The 17,682-nt window shown below is 53.9% G+C and overlaps 1 protein-coding gene across 4 annotated transcripts in view; it reads right to left on the bottom strand.

Annotated features, from left to right (window-relative positions):
- Nucleotides 1–17,682, bottom strand: part of robo1 (roundabout, axon guidance receptor, homolog 1 (Drosophila)) — a 439,384-nt gene that overhangs the window by 81,076 nt on the left and 340,626 nt on the right. For all 4 annotated transcript variants that reach the window (XM_041211417.1, XM_041211420.1, XM_041211419.1 and 1 more), the window contains 2 exons: nt 14,471–14,705; nt 13,323–13,444 (listed from right to left, as the gene is read on the bottom strand). In XM_041211417.1, coding sequence (XP_041067351.1) covers nt 13,323–13,444; nt 14,471–14,705 — 357 coding nt within the window. The remainder of the gene's footprint in view (nt 1–13,322; nt 13,445–14,470; nt 14,706–17,682) is intronic.

The raw sequence follows: 17,682 nt of genomic DNA, 5'->3' as shown, positions 1-17,682 counted from the left end.
CTACTGCCCCCCTGACAGTGCAGCACTCCCTCACTACTGCCCCCTGACAGTGCAGCACTCCCTCAGTACTGCCCCCCTGACAGTGCAGCACTCCCTCACTACTGCCCCCCTGACAGTGCAGCACTCTCTCACTACTGCCCCCCTGACAGTGCGGCACTCCCTCAGTACAGGCCCCCTGACAGTGCAGCGCTCCCTCACTACTGGCCCCCTGACAGTGCAGCACTCCCTCACTACTGCCCCCCTGACAGTGCGGCAATCCCTCAGTACCGGCCCCCTGACAGTGCAGCACTCCCTCACTACTGCCCCCCTGACAATGCAGCACTCCCTCAGTACTGACCCTCTGACAGTGCAGCACTCCCTCAGTTCTGACCCTCTGACAGTGCAGCACTCCCTCAGTACTGACCCTCCAACAGCACTGCAGTCCCTCATTACTGACCCTCTGACAGTGCGGCAAACCCTCAGTACTGACCCTCTGGCAGTGAAGCACTCCCTCAGTACTGACAATCTGACAGTGCAGCACTCCCGTCAGTATTGACCCTTTGTCGGTGCAGCACTCCCTCAGTACTCACCCTCTGACAGTGCGGCAAACCCTCAGTACTGACCCTCTGACAGCGCAGCACTCCCTCAGTACTGACCCTCCAACAGTGCAGCACTCCCTCAGTCCTGACCCTCTGACAGTGCAGCCCTCCCTCAGTACTGACCGTCTGGCAGTGAAGCACTCCCTCAGTACTGACAATCTGACAGTGCAGCACTCCGTCAGTATTGACCCTTTGTCGGTGCAGCACTCCCTCATTACTGACCCTCTGACAGAGCTGCACTCCCTCAGAACTGACCCTCTGACAGTGCAGCGCTCCCTCAGTACTGACCCTCTGACAGTGCGGCAAACCCTCAGTACTGACCCTCTGACAGTGCAGCACTCCCTCAATACTGACCCTCTGACAGTGCAGCACTCCCTCAGCACTGACCCTCCAACAATGCAGCACTCCTTCAATACTGACCCTCTGACAGAGCAGCAATCCCTCAGAACTGACGCTCTGACAGTGTAGCACTCCCTCAGTACTGACCCTCTGACGATGCAGCACTCCCTCAGAACTTGCCCTCTGACAGTGCAGCACTCCCTCAGTACTGACCCTCTGACAGCGCAGCACTCCCTCAGTACTGACGCTCTGACAGTGTAGCACTCCCTCAGTACTGACCCTCTGACGATGCAGCACTCCCTCAGAACTTGCCCTCTGACAGTGCAATACTCCCTCAATATAGACCCTCTGACAGTGCAGCACTCCCTTAGTACTGCCCCTCAGAGAGCGCAACACTCCCTTAGTACTGCCCCTCTGGCAGTGCAGCACTCCCTCAGTCCTGACCCTCTGACAGTGCAGCACTCCCTCAGTACTGACCCTCTGGCAGTGCAGCACTCCCTCAGTATTGACCCCCTGACAGTGCAGCACTCCCCCAGTACTGCCCCTCCGATGGTGTCACACTCCCACAGTATGGACCCTCTGACAATGCGGCACCCTCTCCATACTGACTCTCTGTCAGTGCTACAGTTCCTCAGTACTGACCCTCTGACAGTGCAGCACTCCCTCAGTACTGACTCTCTGACAGTGTAGCACTCCCTCAGTACTGACCCTCTGACTGTGCAGCACTCCCTCAGTACTGACCTCCTGACGGTGCAGCACTCCCTCAATATTGACCCTCTGACAGTGCAGCACTCCCTCAATACTGACCCTCTGACAGCACTGCACTCCCTCATTACTGACCCTCTGACAGTGCGGCACTCCCTCAGTACTGACCCTCTGACAGTGCAGCATTCCCTCAGTACTGCCCCTCCGACAGTGTCACATTCCCACAATACTGGCACTCTGACAATGTGGCACCCTCTCCATACCGACCCTCTGACAGTGCAGCACTCCGTCAGTATTGACCCTTTGTCGGTGCAGCACTCCCTCAGTACTCATCCTCTGACATTGCAGCACTCCCTCAGTACTGACCCTTTGACAGTGCAGCACTCCCTCAGTTCTGACCCTCTGACAGTGCAGCAATCCCTCAGTACTGACCCTCTGACAGTGCAGCACTCCCTCATTTCTGACCCTCTGACAGTGCAGCATTCTCTCAGCACTGACCCTCCAACAGTGCAGCACTCCTTCAATACTGACCCTCTGACAGACAGCAAACCCTCAGTGCTGACCCTCTGACTGTGCAATACTCCTTCAGCACTTACCCTCTGACAGTGCAGCACTCCCTCAATACTGCCCCTCTGACAGTGCAGCGCCCCCTCAGTACTGACCCGCTGGCAGTGCAGCACTCCCTCAGTACTGACCCTCTGACAGTGCAGCACTCCCTCAGTACTGACCCTCTGACAGTGCCGCACTCCCTCAGTACTGACCCTCTGCCAGTGCAGCACACCCTCAGTACTGACCCTCTGGCAGTGCAGCACTCCCTCAGTTCTGACCCTCGGACAGTGCAGCGCTACCTCAGGACTGACCCTCTGACAGAGCAGCACTTCCTGAGCACTGACCATCTGACAGAGCAGCACTCCCTCAGCACTGACCCTCCAACAATGCAGCACTCCTTCAATACTGACCCTCTGACAGAGCAGCACTCCCTCAGAACTGACCCTCTGACAGTGCAGCACTCCCCCAGCACTGCCCCTCCGATGGTGTCACACTCCCACAGTATGGACCCTCTGACAATGCGGCACCCTCTCCATACTGACTCTCTGTCAGTGCTGCAGTTCCTCAGTACTGACCCTCTGACAGTGTAGCACTCCCTCAGTACTAACTCTCTGACAGTGTAGCACTCCCTCAGTACTGAGCCTCTGACAGTGCAACACTCCCTCAGTACTGACTCTCTGACAGTGTAACACTCCCTCAGTACTGACTCTCTGACAGTGTAGCACTCCCTCAGTACTGAATCTCTGACAGTGTAGCACTCCTTCAGTACTGAACCTCTGACTGTGCAGCACTCCCTCAGTACTGACCCTCTGACAGTGCAGCACTCCCTCAGTACTGACTCTCTGACAGTGTAGCAATCCCTCAGTACTCACCCTCTGACTGTGCAGCACTCCCTCAGTACTGACCTCCTGACGGTGCAGCACTCCCTCAATACTGACCCTCTGTCAGTGCAGCACTCCCTCAATACTGACCCTCTGTCAGCACTGCACTCCCTCATTACTGACCCTCTGACAGTGCGGCACTCCCTCAGTACTGACCCTCTGACAGTGCAGCATTCCCTCAGTACTGCCCCTCCGACAGTGTCACATTCCCACAATACTGGCACTCTGACAATGTGGCACCCTCTCCATACCGACCCTCTGACAGTGCAGCACTCCGTCAGTACTGACTCTCTGACAGTGTAGCACTCCCTCAGTACTCACCCTCTGACAGTGCAGCACTCCCTCAGTACTGACCCCCTGGCAGTGCAGCACTCCCTCAGTACTGACTCTCTGACAGTGTAGCACTCCCTCAGTACTGACTCTCTGACAGTGAAGCACTCCCTCAGTACTCACCCTCTGACAGTGCAGCACTCCCTGAGTACTCACCCTCTGACAGTGCAGCACTCCCTCATTTCTGACCCTTTGACAGTGCAGCACTCCCTCAGTACTGACCCTCTGGCAGTGAAGCACTCCCTCAGTACTGACAATCTGACAGTGCAGCACACCCTCATTTCTGACCCTCTGACAGGGCAGCATTCCCTCAGCACTGACCCTCCAACAGTGCAGCACTCCTTCAATACTGACCCTCTGACAGACAGCAAACCCTCAGTGCTGACCCTCTGACTGTGCAATACTCCTTCAGCACTGACCCTCTGACAGTGCAGCACTCCCTCAATACTGCCCCTCTGACAGTGCAGCGCCCCCTCAGTACTGACCCTCTGATAGTGCAGCGCCCCCTCAGTACTGACCCGCTGGCAGTGCAGCACTCCCTCAGTACTGACCCTCTGACAGTGCAGCACTCCCTCAGTACTGACCCTCTGGCAGTGCAGCACTCCCTCAGTTCTGACCCTCGGACAGTGCAGCGCTACCTCAGGACTGACCCTCTGACAGAGCAGCACTTCCTCAGCACTGACCATCTGACAGAGCAGCACTCCCTCAGCACTGACCCTCCAACAATGCAGCACTCCTTCAATACTGACCCTCTGACAGAGCAGCACTCCCTCAGAACTGACCCTCTGACAGTGCAGCGCTCACTCAGTACTGACCCTCTGACAGTGCAGCACTCTCTCAGTTCTGACCTTCTGACAGTGCAGCACTCCCTCAGTACTGACCCACTGACAGTGCAGCACTCTCTCAGTACTGCCTCTCTGACAGGACGGCACTCTCTCAGTTCTAACCCTCTGACAGTGCAGCACTCCCTCAGTACTGATCCTCTGACAGTGCAGCACTCCCTCAGTACTGACCCTCTGACAGTGCAGCACTCCCTCATTACTGACCCTCTGACAGTGCAGGACTCCCTCAGTACTGACCCTCTGACAGTGCAGCACTCCCTCAGTACTGACGCTCTGACAGTGCAGCACTCCCTCAGTACTGACGCTCTGACAGTGTAGCACTCCCTCAGTACTGACCCTCTGACGATGCAGCACTCCCTCAGAACTTGCACTCTGACAGTGCAATACTCCCTCAATATAGACACTCTGACAGTGCAGCACTCCCTTAGTACTGCCCCTCAGAGAGCGCAAGACTCCCTCAGTACTGCCCCTCTGACAGTGCAGCACTCCCTCAGTATTGACCCTCTGACAGTGCAGCACTCCCCCAGTACTGCCCCTCCGATGGTGTCACACTCCCACAGTATGGACCCTCTGACAATGCGGCACCCTCTCCATACTGACTCTCTGTCAGTGCTGCAGTTCCTCAGTACTGACCCTCTGACAGTGTAGCACTCCCTCAGTACTGACTCTCTGACAGTGTAGCACTCCCTCAGTACTGACCCTCTGACAGTGCAACACTCCCTCAGTACTGACTCTCTGACAGTGTACCACTCCCTCAGTACTGACTCTCTGACAGTGTAGCACTCCCTCAGTACTGACTCTCTGACAGTGTAGCACTCCCTCAGTACTGACTCTCTGACAGTTGAGCACTCCCTCAGTACTGACCTCCTGACGGTGCAGCACTCCCTCAATACTGACCCTCTGTCAGCACTGCACTCCCTCATTACTGACCCTCTGACAGTGCGGCACTCCCTCAGTACTGACCCTCTGACAGTGCAGCATTCCCTCAGTACTGCCCCTCCGACAGTGTCACATTCCCACAATACTGGCACTCTGACAATGTGGCACCCTCTCCATACCCACCCTCTGACAGTGCAGCACTCCGTCAGTACTGACTCTCTGACAGTGTAGCACTCCCTCAGTACTCACCCTCTGACAGTGCAGCACTCCTTCAATACTGACCCTCTGACAGACAGCAAACCCTCAGTGCTGACCCTCTGACTGTGCAATACTCCTTCAGCACTGACCCTCTGACAGTGCAGCACTCCCTCAATACTGTCCCTCTGACAGTGCAGCGCCCCCTCAGTATTGACCCTCTGACAGTGCAGCGCCCCCTCAGTACTGACCCGCTGGCAGTGCAGCACTCCCTCAGTACTGACCCTCTGACAGTGCAGCACTCCCTCAGTACTGACCCTCTGACAGTGCAGCACTCCCTCAGCACTGACCCTCGGACAGTGCAGCGCTACCTCAGGACTGACCCTCTGACAGAGCAGCACTTCCTCAGCACTGACCATCTGACAGAGCAGCACTCCCTCAGCACTGACCCTCCAACAATGCAGCACTCCTTCAATACTGACCCTCTGACAGAGCAGCACTCCCTCAGAACTGACCCTCTGACAGTGCAGCGCTCCCTCAGTACTGACCCTCTGACAGTGCAGCACTCTCTCAGTTCTGACCTTCTGACAGTGCAGCACTCCCTCAGTACTGACCCTCTGACAGTGCAGCACTCTCTCAGTACTGCCTCTCTGACAGGACGGCACTCTCTCAGTTCTAACCCTCTGACAGTGCAGCACTCCCTCAGTACTGATCCTCTGACAGTGCAGCACTCCCTCAGTACTGACCCTCTGACAGTGCAGCACTCCCTCATTACTGACCCTCTGACAGTGCAGGTCTCCCTCAGTACTGACCCTCTGACAGTGCAGCACTCCCTCAGTACTGACGCTCTGACAGTGCAGCACTCCCTCAGTACTGACGCTCTGACAGTGTAGCACTCCCTCAGTACTGACCCTCTGACGATGCAGCACTCCCTCAGAACTTGCCCTCTGACAGTGCAATACTCCCTCAATATAGACCCTCTGACAGTGCAGCACTCCCTTAGTACTGCCCCTCAGAGAGCGCAACACTCCCTCAGTACTGCCCCTCTGGCAGTGCAGCACTCCCTCAGTCCTGACCCTCTGACAGTGCAGCACTCCCTCAGTACTGACCCTCTGACAGTGCAGCACTCCCTCAGTACTGACCCTCTGACAGTGCAGCACTCCCTCAGTCCTGACCCTCTGACAGTGCAGCACTCCCTCAGTACTGACCCTCTGGCAGTGCAGCACTCCCTCAGTATTGACCCTCTGACAGTGCAGCACTCCCCCAGTACTGCCCCTCCGATGGTGTCACACTCCCACAGTATGGACCCTCTGACAATGCGGCACCCTCTCCATACTGACTCTCTGTCAGTGCTGCAGTTCCTCAGTACTGACCCTCTGACAGTGCAGCACTCCCTCAGTACTGACTCTCTGACAGTGTAGCACTCCCTCAGTACTGACTCTCTGACAGTGTAGCACTCCTTCAGTACTGACCCTCTGACTGTGCAGCACTCCCTCAGTACTGACCCTCTGACAGTGCAGCACTCCCTCAGTACTGACTCTCTGACAGTGTAGCACTCCCTCAGTACTGACCCTCTGACTGTGCAGCACTCCCTCAGTACTGACCTCCTGACGGTGCAGCACTCCCTCAGTACTGACCTCCTGACGGTGCAGCACTCCCTCAGTACTGACCCTCTGACAGTGCAGCACTCCCACAGTACTGACCCTCTGACAGTGCAGCATTCCCTCAGTACTGCCCCTCCGACAGTGTCACATTCCCACAATACTGGCACTCTGACAATGTGGCACCCTCTCCATACCGACCCTCTGACAGTGCAGCACTCCGTCAGTATTAACCCTTTGTCGGTGCAGCATTCCCTCAGTACTCACCCTCTGACAGTGCAGCACTCCCTCAGTACTCATCCTCTGACAGTGCAGCACTCCCTCATTTCTGACCCTTTGACAGTGCAGCACTCCCTCAGTACTGACCCTCTGGCAGTGAAGCACTCCCTCAGTACTGACAATCTGAGAGTGCAGCACTCCCTCATTTCTGACCCTCTGACAGTGCAGCATTCCCTCAGCACTGACCCTCCAACAGTGCAGCACTCCTTCAATACTGACCCTCTGACAGACAGCAAACCCTCAGTGCTGACCCTCTGACTGTGCAATACTCCTTCAGCACTGACCCTCTGACAGTGCAGCACTCCCTCAATACTGTCCCTCTGACAGTGCAGCGCCCCCTCAGTATTGACCCTCTGACAGTGCAGCGCCCCCTCAGTACTGACCCGCTGGCAGTGCAGCACTCCCTCAGTACTGACCCTCTGACAGTGCAGCACTCCCTCAGTACTGACCCTCTGACAGTGCAGCACTCCCTCAGTTCTGACCCTCGGACAGTGCAGCGCTACCTCAGGACTGACCCTCTGACAGAGCAGCACTTCCTCAGCACTGACCATCTGACAGAGCAGCACTCCCTCAGCATTGACCCTCCAACAATGCAGCACTCCTTCAATACTGACCCTCTGACAGAGCAGCACTCCCTCAGAACTGACCCTCTGACAGTGCAGCGCTCCCTCAGTACTGACCCTCTGACAGTGCAGCACTCTCTCAGTTCTGACCTTCTGACAGTGCAGCACTCCCTCAGTACTGACCCTCTGACAGTGCAGCACTCTCTCAGTACTGCCTCTCTGACAGGACGGCACTCTCTCAGTTCTAACCCTCTGACAGTGCAGCACTCCCTCAGTACTGATCCTCTGACAGTGCAGCACTCCCTCAGTACTGACCCTCTGACAGTGCAGCACTCCCTCATTACTGACCCTCTGACAGTGCAGGTCTCCCTCAGTACTGACCCTCTGACAGTGCAGCACTCCCTCAGTACTGACGCTCTGACAGTGCAGCACTCCCTCAGTACTGACGCTCTGACAGTGTAGCACTCCCTCAGTACTGACCCTCTGACGATGCAGCACTCCCTCAGAACTTGCCCTCTGACAGTGCAATACTCCCTCAATATAGACCCTCTGACAGTGCAGCACTCCCTTAGTACTGCCCCTCAGAGAGCGCAACACTCCCTCAGTACTGCCCCTCTGGCAGTGCAGCACTCCCTCAGTCCTGACCCTCTGACAGTGCAGCACTCCCTCAGTACTGACCCTCTGACAGTGCAGCACTCCCTCAGTACTGACCCTCTGACAGTGCAGCACTCCCTCAGTCCTGACCCTCTGACAGTGCAGCACTCCCTCAGTACTGACCCTCTGGCAGTGCAGCACTCCCTCAGTATTGACCCTCTGACAGTGCAGCACTCCCCCAGTACTGCCCCTCCGATGGTGTCACACTCCCACAGTATGGACCCTCTGACAATGCGGCACCCTCTCCATACTGACTCTCTGTCAGTGCTGCAGTTCCTCAGTACTGACCCTCTGACAGTGCAGCACTCCCTCAGTACTGACTCTCTGACAGTGTAGCACTCCCTCAGTACTGACTCTCTGACAGTGTAGCACTCCTTCAGTACTGACCCTCTGACTGTGCAGCACTCCCTCAGTACTGACCCTCTGACAGTGCAGCACTCCCTCAGTACTGACTCTCTGACAGTGTAGCACTCCCTCAGTACTGACCCTCTGACTGTGCAGCACTCCCTCAGTACTGACCTCCTGACGGTGCAGCACTCCCTCAGTACTGACCTCCTGACGGTGCAGCACTCCCTCAGTACTGACCCTCTGACAGTGCAGCACTCCCACAGTACTGACCCTCTGACAGTGCAGCATTCCCTCAGTACTGCCCCTCCGACAGTGTCACATTCCCACAATACTGGCACTCTGACAATGTGGCACCCTCTCCATACCGACCCTCTGACAGTGCAGCACTCCGTCAGTATTGACCCTTTGTCGGTGCAGCACTCCCTCAGTACTCACCCTCTGACAGTGCAGCACTCCCTCAGTACTCATCCTCTGACAGTGCAGCACTCCCTCATTTCTGACCCTTTGACAGTGCAGCACTCCCTCAGTACTGACCCTCTGGCAGTGAAGCACTCCCTCAGTACTGACAATCTGACAGTGCAGCACTCCCTCATTTCTGACCCTCTGACAGTGCAGCATTCCCTCAGCACTGACCCTCCAACAGTGCAGCACTCCTTCAATACTGACCCTCTGACAGACAGCAAACCCTCAGTGCTGACCCTCTGACTATGCAATACTCCTTCAGCACTGACCCTCTGACAATGCAGCACTCCCTCAATACTGCCCCTCTGACAGTGCAGCGCCCCCTCAGTACTGACCCGCTGGCAGTGCAGCACTCCCTCAGTACTGACCCTCTGACAGTGCAGCACTCCCTCAGTACTGACCCTCTGTCAGTGCAGCAGTACTGACCCTCTGCCAGTGCAGCACACCCTCAGTACTGACCCTCTGGCAGTGCAGCACTCCCTCAGTTCTGACCCTCGGACAGTGCAGCGCTACCTCAGGACTGACCCTCTGACAGAGCAGCACTTCCTCAGCACTGTCCATCTGACAGAGCAGCACTTCCTCAGCACTGACCCTCCAACAATGCAGCACTCCTTCAATACTGACTCTCTGACAGAGCAGCACTCCCTCAGAACTGACCCTCTGACAGTGCAGCACTCTCTCAGTTCTGACCTTCTGACAGTGCAGCACTCCCTCAGTACTGACCCTCTGACAGTGCAGCACTCTCTCAGTACTGCCTCTCTGACAGGACGGCACTTTCTCAGCTCTAACCCTCTGACAGTGGGGCACTCTCTCAGTTCTAACCCTCTGACAGTGCAGCACTCTCTCAGTTCTAACCCTCTGACAGTGCAGCATTCCCTCAGTACTGACCCTCTGACAGTGCAGCACTCCCTCTGTACTGATCCTCTGACAGTGCAGCACTCCCTCAGTACTGACCCTCTGACAGTGCAGCACTCCCTCATTACTGACCCTCTGACAGCGCAGCACTCCCTCAGTACTGACGCTCTGACAGTGTAGCACTCCCTCAGTACTGACCCTCTGACAGTGCAGCACTCCCTCAGAACTTGCCCTCTGACAGTGCAGCACTCTCCCAGTACTGCCCCTCCGATGGTGTCACACTCCCACAGTATGGACCCTCTGACAAAACGGCACCCTCTCCATACTGACTCTCTGTCAGTGCTGCAGTTCCTCAGTACTGACCCTCTGACAGTGTAGCACTCCCTCAGTACTGACTCTCTGACAGTGTAGCACTCCCTCAGTACTGACCCTCTGACAGTGCAACACTCCCTCAGTACTGACCCTCTGACAGTGCAGCACTCCCTCAGTACTGACCTCCTGACGGTGCAGCACTCCCTCAATATTGACCCTCTGACAGTGCAGCACTCCCTCAATACTGACCCTCTGACAGTGCAGCCCTCCCTCAGTACTGACCCTCTGACAGTGCAGGACTCCCTCAATTCTGACGCTCTGACAGTGCAGCACTCCCTCAATACTGACCCTCTGACAGTGCAGGACTCCCTCAGTTCTGACGCTCTGACAGTGCAGCACTCCCTCAATACTGACCCTCTGACAGTGCAGGACTCCCTCAGTTCTGACGCTCTGACAGTGCAGCACTCCTTAAATACTGACCCTCTGATAATGCAGGACTCCCTCAGTTCTGACGCTCTGACAGTGCAGCACTCCCTCAGTACTGATCCTCTGACACTGCAGCACTCCCTCAGTACTGACCCTCTGACCAGCTACCAATCCAAAAAGGGAATGTCGTGAAAGGGGTTTAAATATCTCAGCCATGCCCGGCCCACAGATTTTAGTTCCAGGCTAGGGTCCAAGAGCAGGAATTACAGGATTAATGAAACATGCAGTGGAGGAGAGTGCCATTCAGCCCATCATTTGTATGCCAGCTCTTTGAAAGAGTCCCACCGCCCTGCTCTTTCCCCATAGCCTTGCAATCATATCCTCTTTATGTCGATATCAAATTTGTTTCTGAAGGTTACTATTGGATCTGTATCCACCATTCTATTAAACCATTCATTTCAAATCCTTATTTCACCTCTCGTTCTTTTGCCAATTATCTTAAACCTCTCTCCTCTGGATCCTGACATAAAAGGAAAATACTGCGGATGCTGAAAATCTTCAAGTAAAAACAAAAAATGCTGGAAAATTGCAGCCGGTCTGGCAGCATCTGTGGAGGGAGAAACAGCTAATGTTTCGGGTTCAATATAAATCTTCAGAACTAACCCTGGTCCCTGACCATCCTGCCACTGGAAACAGTTTCTCCCTCTCTACCCTTATCAATTACCCTCATGATTCTGGACACCTCCATTAAACATCTTCCTAACCTGCAACCTTGGCCCATCCCCACTGTCCCTAATCCCTGTCCCGGCCATTGGTCCTGAGGCTAACAGCCCTGCTGCCAAAAAAAATGCTTAACTGAACCTCATCAGAATGATCTCTCTCTCTCTCTCTCTCTCCGCACCCCCCCCTCCCCCCACCCCCACCCCACACACCTTAAACCAGCTTATATTTCAACTCTTTCTTGGACTCGAACTCAAGTTCTGTCGAAGGGTCAAGAGGACTCGAAACGTCCACTCTTTTCTTCTCCGCCGATGCTGCCAGACCTGCTGAGTTTTTCCAGGTAATTCTGTTGTTGTTTTGGATTTCCAGCGTCCGCAGTTTTTTTGTTTTTATCTCATCAGAATTCACTCGATGTGATATTTAAACAGCGGCAACGCAATCATCTTGTTGCCAACGTTTATCCAGTCGCCAACTCAGAAATTCGAGTCCAAGATCTGCAGAGGTTGGTGGTGCTGAGGTAGGTACAGGATCAGGGACAAGAAGGTCCGTCAGTGAAGAGCTGCAACTGCAGCCGCCTCCAGCAGGTGGGGCCAGACCTCCACTGACAACCCAGCCAACTCCACAACTTTCGATCTGTTCACAAGCCCAAGGCGAGGGAGCCTAGGTTCGCAGGGCAGGACAGGACAGGACAGGACAGGATGGACCGAGCAGCGGCGAGACGGGCTGAGTCAAGGCACAAGCCTCGGAGCAGCGTCGCTAAGCACCAACCACCATCTCGCGAGCTTTCTGCGGTGAGTATTTTAACAGGTGAGCTACCTGCTTCACAGAGTCCGCCTGTGTTAAAACAAGCTGCTGGGGAAAGGCACCAATTCGGTCCCCACCTGCAAAATGCCGTTTCGCGGCAACTGGATCTGAGGTTGGATTTTAATGAGCTTCTGAAAAGAGGAGAGAGAGAGAGAGAGAGAGAGAGAGTGGTGGGGGAGGGGGGGGTAGAGGTTTAGGGAGGGAACTCCAGGGCCAAAGTCCTGGGCAGCTGAAGGGACGGCCACGAGCGGTGGAGGGATTAAATTCGGGGACGCTCGAGCGGTTCAGAGGTCGGAAGGGTGGAAGTTGCCCGCTGTGGCTGCTTCATTTCAGCCCCTCGCTGTTTAAATATCACACCGAGTGAATTCTGATGAGGTTCAGTTAAGGATTTATTTTTTTGGCAGCAGGGCTGTTAGCCTCAGGACCAATGGCTGGGGTTTGGCCGGGACAGGGGTTAGGGACAGTGGGGATGGGCCAGGGTTCCAGGTTAAGAAGATGTTTAAGGGAGGGTGTTCAGAATTATGAGGGTAATGGATAAGAGGAGAGAGGGAGAAGCTGTTTCCAGTGGCAGGATGGTCAGTAACCAGGATTAGTTTTGAAGACTGATAACGAACTCAAAACATTAACTCTGTTCCTCCCTATACTGGGGGATCTAGAACTAGGGGCACAGTTTAAAAATAAGGGGTCTCCTGTTAAGACAGAGACGAGGAGGAATTTCTTCTCCCCGAGGGTCATTAGTCTTCGGGATTCTCTTACCCAGAGAGCAGTGGAGACAGGGTCACTGAATATAGTCAAGGCTGAAATAAGACAGGTTTTTGATCGACAAGGGGGTCAAGCGTTATAGGGGTACAGGCAGGAAAGTGGAGTTGAGATACGGTCAGATCAGCCAAGATCTTACTGAATGGTGGGGCAGGCTCGAGGGGGTCGAATAGTCTATCCCTGCTCCTAATTCGTATGATCTTCTGATCTTATTGTGATGCTCGGTTAGGTGTGGCCTTACCTTATACTCCTGGAGATCACCATTCAGAGAGTCTTCAGGGGGTGGTTGCCAAGCAACCACGATGCCGGTGCCATTTGCATCATTCAGCGTTACTGTGACACTTTGTGGGGGAGCACTGGGAGCTGTTCAATCAGGGGATAAAAAGAAACCCAGTGTCAGCGTTCAGAAACAACGTGCAGACGTCAAGGCAAATCCCTGGCTTTGTTATCTGCCGTGCATTGTACAATTAAGCTCCCTTTTACAAACCTAATTTTAGCCCTCATTTTAAAACACTTTTTAACTCCCGCGCACACTCTCCACTGACTCCCTGCTGGAGTAGGTACGCGGCCATCTGATGAGAATGGGATTGAGTAAAGTTAGTAACAGGAACAGGAGGAGGAGGCCACTCAGCCCTTCGACCATTCAATCATATCAAGGCTGATCTGGACCTTAGCTCCATCCACCTGATTCGGTCCCGCAATTCTTTATGCCCTCAACAAGCAAAAATCTATCAACCCCAGCTTCGAAATTTTCATTGTCCACCACCCCACTCAACCCCAAAATCTTTTTGAGGGGAGAGAGTTCCGGATTTCCAAGGCCCTGAGTGTGATGAACTGCTTCCTGACATCACCCCGAATGGCTTGGTTCTGGCTTTAAGGTTAAGATTCCCTCTTGTTCTGGGCTCCCCTCTCACCAGAGGGAATAATTTCTCTCGAGCAATCTTACATAATTGTTTAATCACCTTAAACACCTTAATTGGATTGCACCTCAATCTTCTAGACTCAAGGGAACACAAGCCTCATCTTATGCAGCTTTTCCACATAATTTAACCCATCGCGTCCTGGTATAATGCTGCTACAAGTGAGTTCATATCAACCTTCCCTAGGTGTGGTGCCCAGAATTAGGGTAAAGTGTTGGAGCGGTGGGGGTGGGGGTGGGGGGTTCTGGTCTCTACTCACCTGCCACAGAATGGGGTTTAGAGCTTTACCTCTCCAGACCACAGAGCTGCTCAGCTGCCTCCCACTGAGCTAAAGGCTCCACCATGTAAAACCCAAAAGGGAATTCAACGAATAGAACAGCAAAAACGAACACAATGGGGTAAAAGCACTGGTTGAGGTCACTGGGCAAAGTCACAAAAGATAAAAGGTTTGCCAGTCTGCACATGTTACCTTCTTCCAGGGTCTTGGCGTATTTCACATCACTGTCCGCACCCTGGAACTCATTGAAGAATGGCCTCACTTTGATGTCATAACCCATGCCTTTCCGTAGCTTAGGAACCACGGCACTGCGATCCGTGGCTGACCTCACCTCAAAGACTGACCAGTCCAAGTCAGGCCGGCTGTCCAACAGTGACGGCCTGTACAGGATCCTGTATCCTTGGATATACTGTGATTGCTGATCCACCTGAGAAGCAGAGATAGGGGCAAACACTCAGGGTGGGCAGTGAGGGAGAGCAGACACCCGGTGAATCACAGAGCATACTGTCACTGGGCTAGGTGGGTGGGATGTTTTTTCTGGGGGAGGGACATCAGACTGGGAGAGTGGGATATCAGACTGGGAGAGTGGGATATCAGACAGGGTATCAGACTGGGAGAGTGGGATATCAGACTGGGAGAGTGGGATATCAGACTGGGAGAGTGGGATATCAGACTGGGTATCAGACTGGGAGAGTGGGATATCAGACTGGGAGAGTGGGATATCAGACTGGATATCAGACTGGGAGAGTGGGATATCAGACTGGGAGAGTGGGATATCAGACTGGGAGAGTGGGATATCAGACTGGGAAAATGGGATATCAGACTGGGACAGTGGGATATCAGACTGGGACAGTGGGATATCAGACTGGGTATCAGACTGGGAGAGTGGGATATCAGACTGGGAGAGTGGGATATCAGACTGGGAGAGTGGGATATCAGACTGGGAGAGTGGGATATCAGACTGTATATCAGACTGGGAGAGCGGGATATCAGACTAGGAGAGTGGGATATCAGACTGGGAGAGTGGGATATCAGACTGGGAGAGTGGGATATCAGACTGGGAGAGTGGGATATCAGACTGGGAGAGTGGGATATCAGACTGGATATCAGACTGGGAGAGTGGGATATCAGACTGGGTATCAGACTGGGAGAGTGGGATATCAGACTGGGACAGTGGGATATCAGACTGGATATCAGACTGGGAGAGTGGGATATCAGACTGGGACAGTGGGATATCAGACTGGGTATCAGACTGGGAGAGTGGGATATCAGAAAGGGTATCAGACTGGGAGAGTGGGATATCAGACTGGGACAGTGGGATATCAGACTGGGAGAGTGGGATATCAGACTGGGACAGTGGGATATCAGACTGGGTATCAGACTGGGAGAGTGGGATATCAGACTGGGACAGTGGGATATCAGACTGGGTATCAGACTGGGAGAGTGGGATATCAGACTGGGAGAGTGGGATATCAGACTGGGAGAGTGGGATATCAGACTGGGAGAGTGGGATATCAGACTGAGAGAGTGGGATATAAGACTGGGAGAGTGGGATATCAGACTGGGAGAGTGGGATATCAGACTGGGAGAGTGGGATATCAAAAAGGGAGAGTGGGATATCAGACTGAGAGAGTGGGATATCAGACTGGGAGAGTGGGATATCAGACTGGGAGAGTGGGATATCAGACTGGATATCAGACTGGGAGAGTGGGATATCAGACTGGGAGAGTGGGATATCAGACTGGGAGAGTGGGATATCAGACTGGGAGAGTGGGATATCAGGCTGAGAGAGTGGGATATCAGACTGGGAGAGTGGGATATCAGACTGGGTATCAGACTGGGAGAGTGGGAAATCAGACTGGGTATCAGACTGGGAGAGTGGGATATCAGACTGGGTATCAGACTGGGAGAGTGGGATATCAGACCGGGAGAATAGGATATCAGACAGGGTATCAGACTGGGAGAGTGGGATATCAGACTGGGTATCAGACTGGGAGAGTGGGATATCAGACTGGGTATCAGACTGGGAGAGTGGGATATCAGACTGGGAGAGTGGGATATCAGACTGGGTATCAGACTGGGAGAGTGGGATATCAGACTGGGAGAGTGGGATATCAGACTGGGAGAGTGGGATATCAGACTGGGAGAGTGGGATATCAGACTGGGAGAGTGGGATATCAGACTGGGAAAATGGGATATCAGACTGGGACAGTGGGATATCAGACTGGGACAGTGGGATATCAGACTGGGTATCAGACTGGGAGAGTGGGATATCAGACTGGGAGAGTGGGATATCAGACTGGGAGAGTGGGATATCAGTCTGGGAGAGTGGGATATCAGACTGGGAGAGTGGGATATCTGACTGGATATCAGACTGGGAGAGTGGGATATCAGACTGGGAGAGTGGGATATCAGACTGGGAGAGTGGGATATCAGACTGGGAGAGTGGGATATCAGACTGGATATCAGACTGGGAGAGTGGGATATCAGACTGGGAGAGTGGGATATCAGACTGGATATCAGACTGGGAGAGTTGGAAATCAGACTGGGAGAGTGGGATATCAGACTGGATATCAGACTGGGAGAGTGGGATATCAGACTGGGTATCAGACTGGGAGAGTGGGATATCAGACTGGGACAGTGGGATATCAGACTGGATATCAGACTGGGAGAGTGGGATATCAGACTGGGACAGTGGGATATCAGACTGGGTAACAGACTGGGAGAGTGGGATATCAGACTGGGTATCAGACTGGGAGAGTGGGATATCAGACTGGGACAGTGGGATATCAGACTGGGAGAGTGGGATATCAGACTGGGACAGTGGGATATCAGACTGGGTATCAGACTGGGAGAGTGGGATATCAGACTGGGACAGTGGGATATCAGACTGGGTATCAGACTGGGAGAGTGGGATATCAGACTGGGAGAGTGGGATATCAGACTGGGAGAGTGGGATATCAGACTGGGTATCAGACTGGGAGAGTGGGATATCAGACTGGGTATCAGACTGGGAGAGTGGGATATCAGACTGGGAGAGTGGGATATCAGACTGGATATCAGACTGGGAGAGTGGGATATCAGACTGGGAGAGTGGGATATCAGACTGGGAGAGTAGGATATCAGACTGGGAGAGTGGGATATCAGACTGGGAGAGTGGGATATCAGACTGGGAGAGTGGGATATCAGAACGAGAGAGTGGGATATCAGACTGGGAGAGTGGGATATCAGACTGGGAGAGTGGGATATCAGAATGGGAGAGTGGGATATCAGACTGGATATCAGACTGGGAGAGTGGGATATCAGACTGGGTATCAGACTGGGAGAGTGGGATATCAGATTGGGAGAGTGGGATATCAGACGGGATATCAGATTGGGAGAGTGGGATATCAGACCAGGAGAAT

This window comes from Carcharodon carcharias, chromosome 18, assembly GCF_017639515.1.
Source record: "Carcharodon carcharias isolate sCarCar2 chromosome 18, sCarCar2.pri, whole genome shotgun sequence".
Lineage (NCBI taxonomy): Eukaryota > Metazoa > Chordata > Chondrichthyes > Lamniformes > Lamnidae > Carcharodon > Carcharodon carcharias.
The sequence above is the reverse complement of the archived record's forward strand: the minus strand, read 5'-3'. Positions and strand labels throughout refer to the sequence as shown.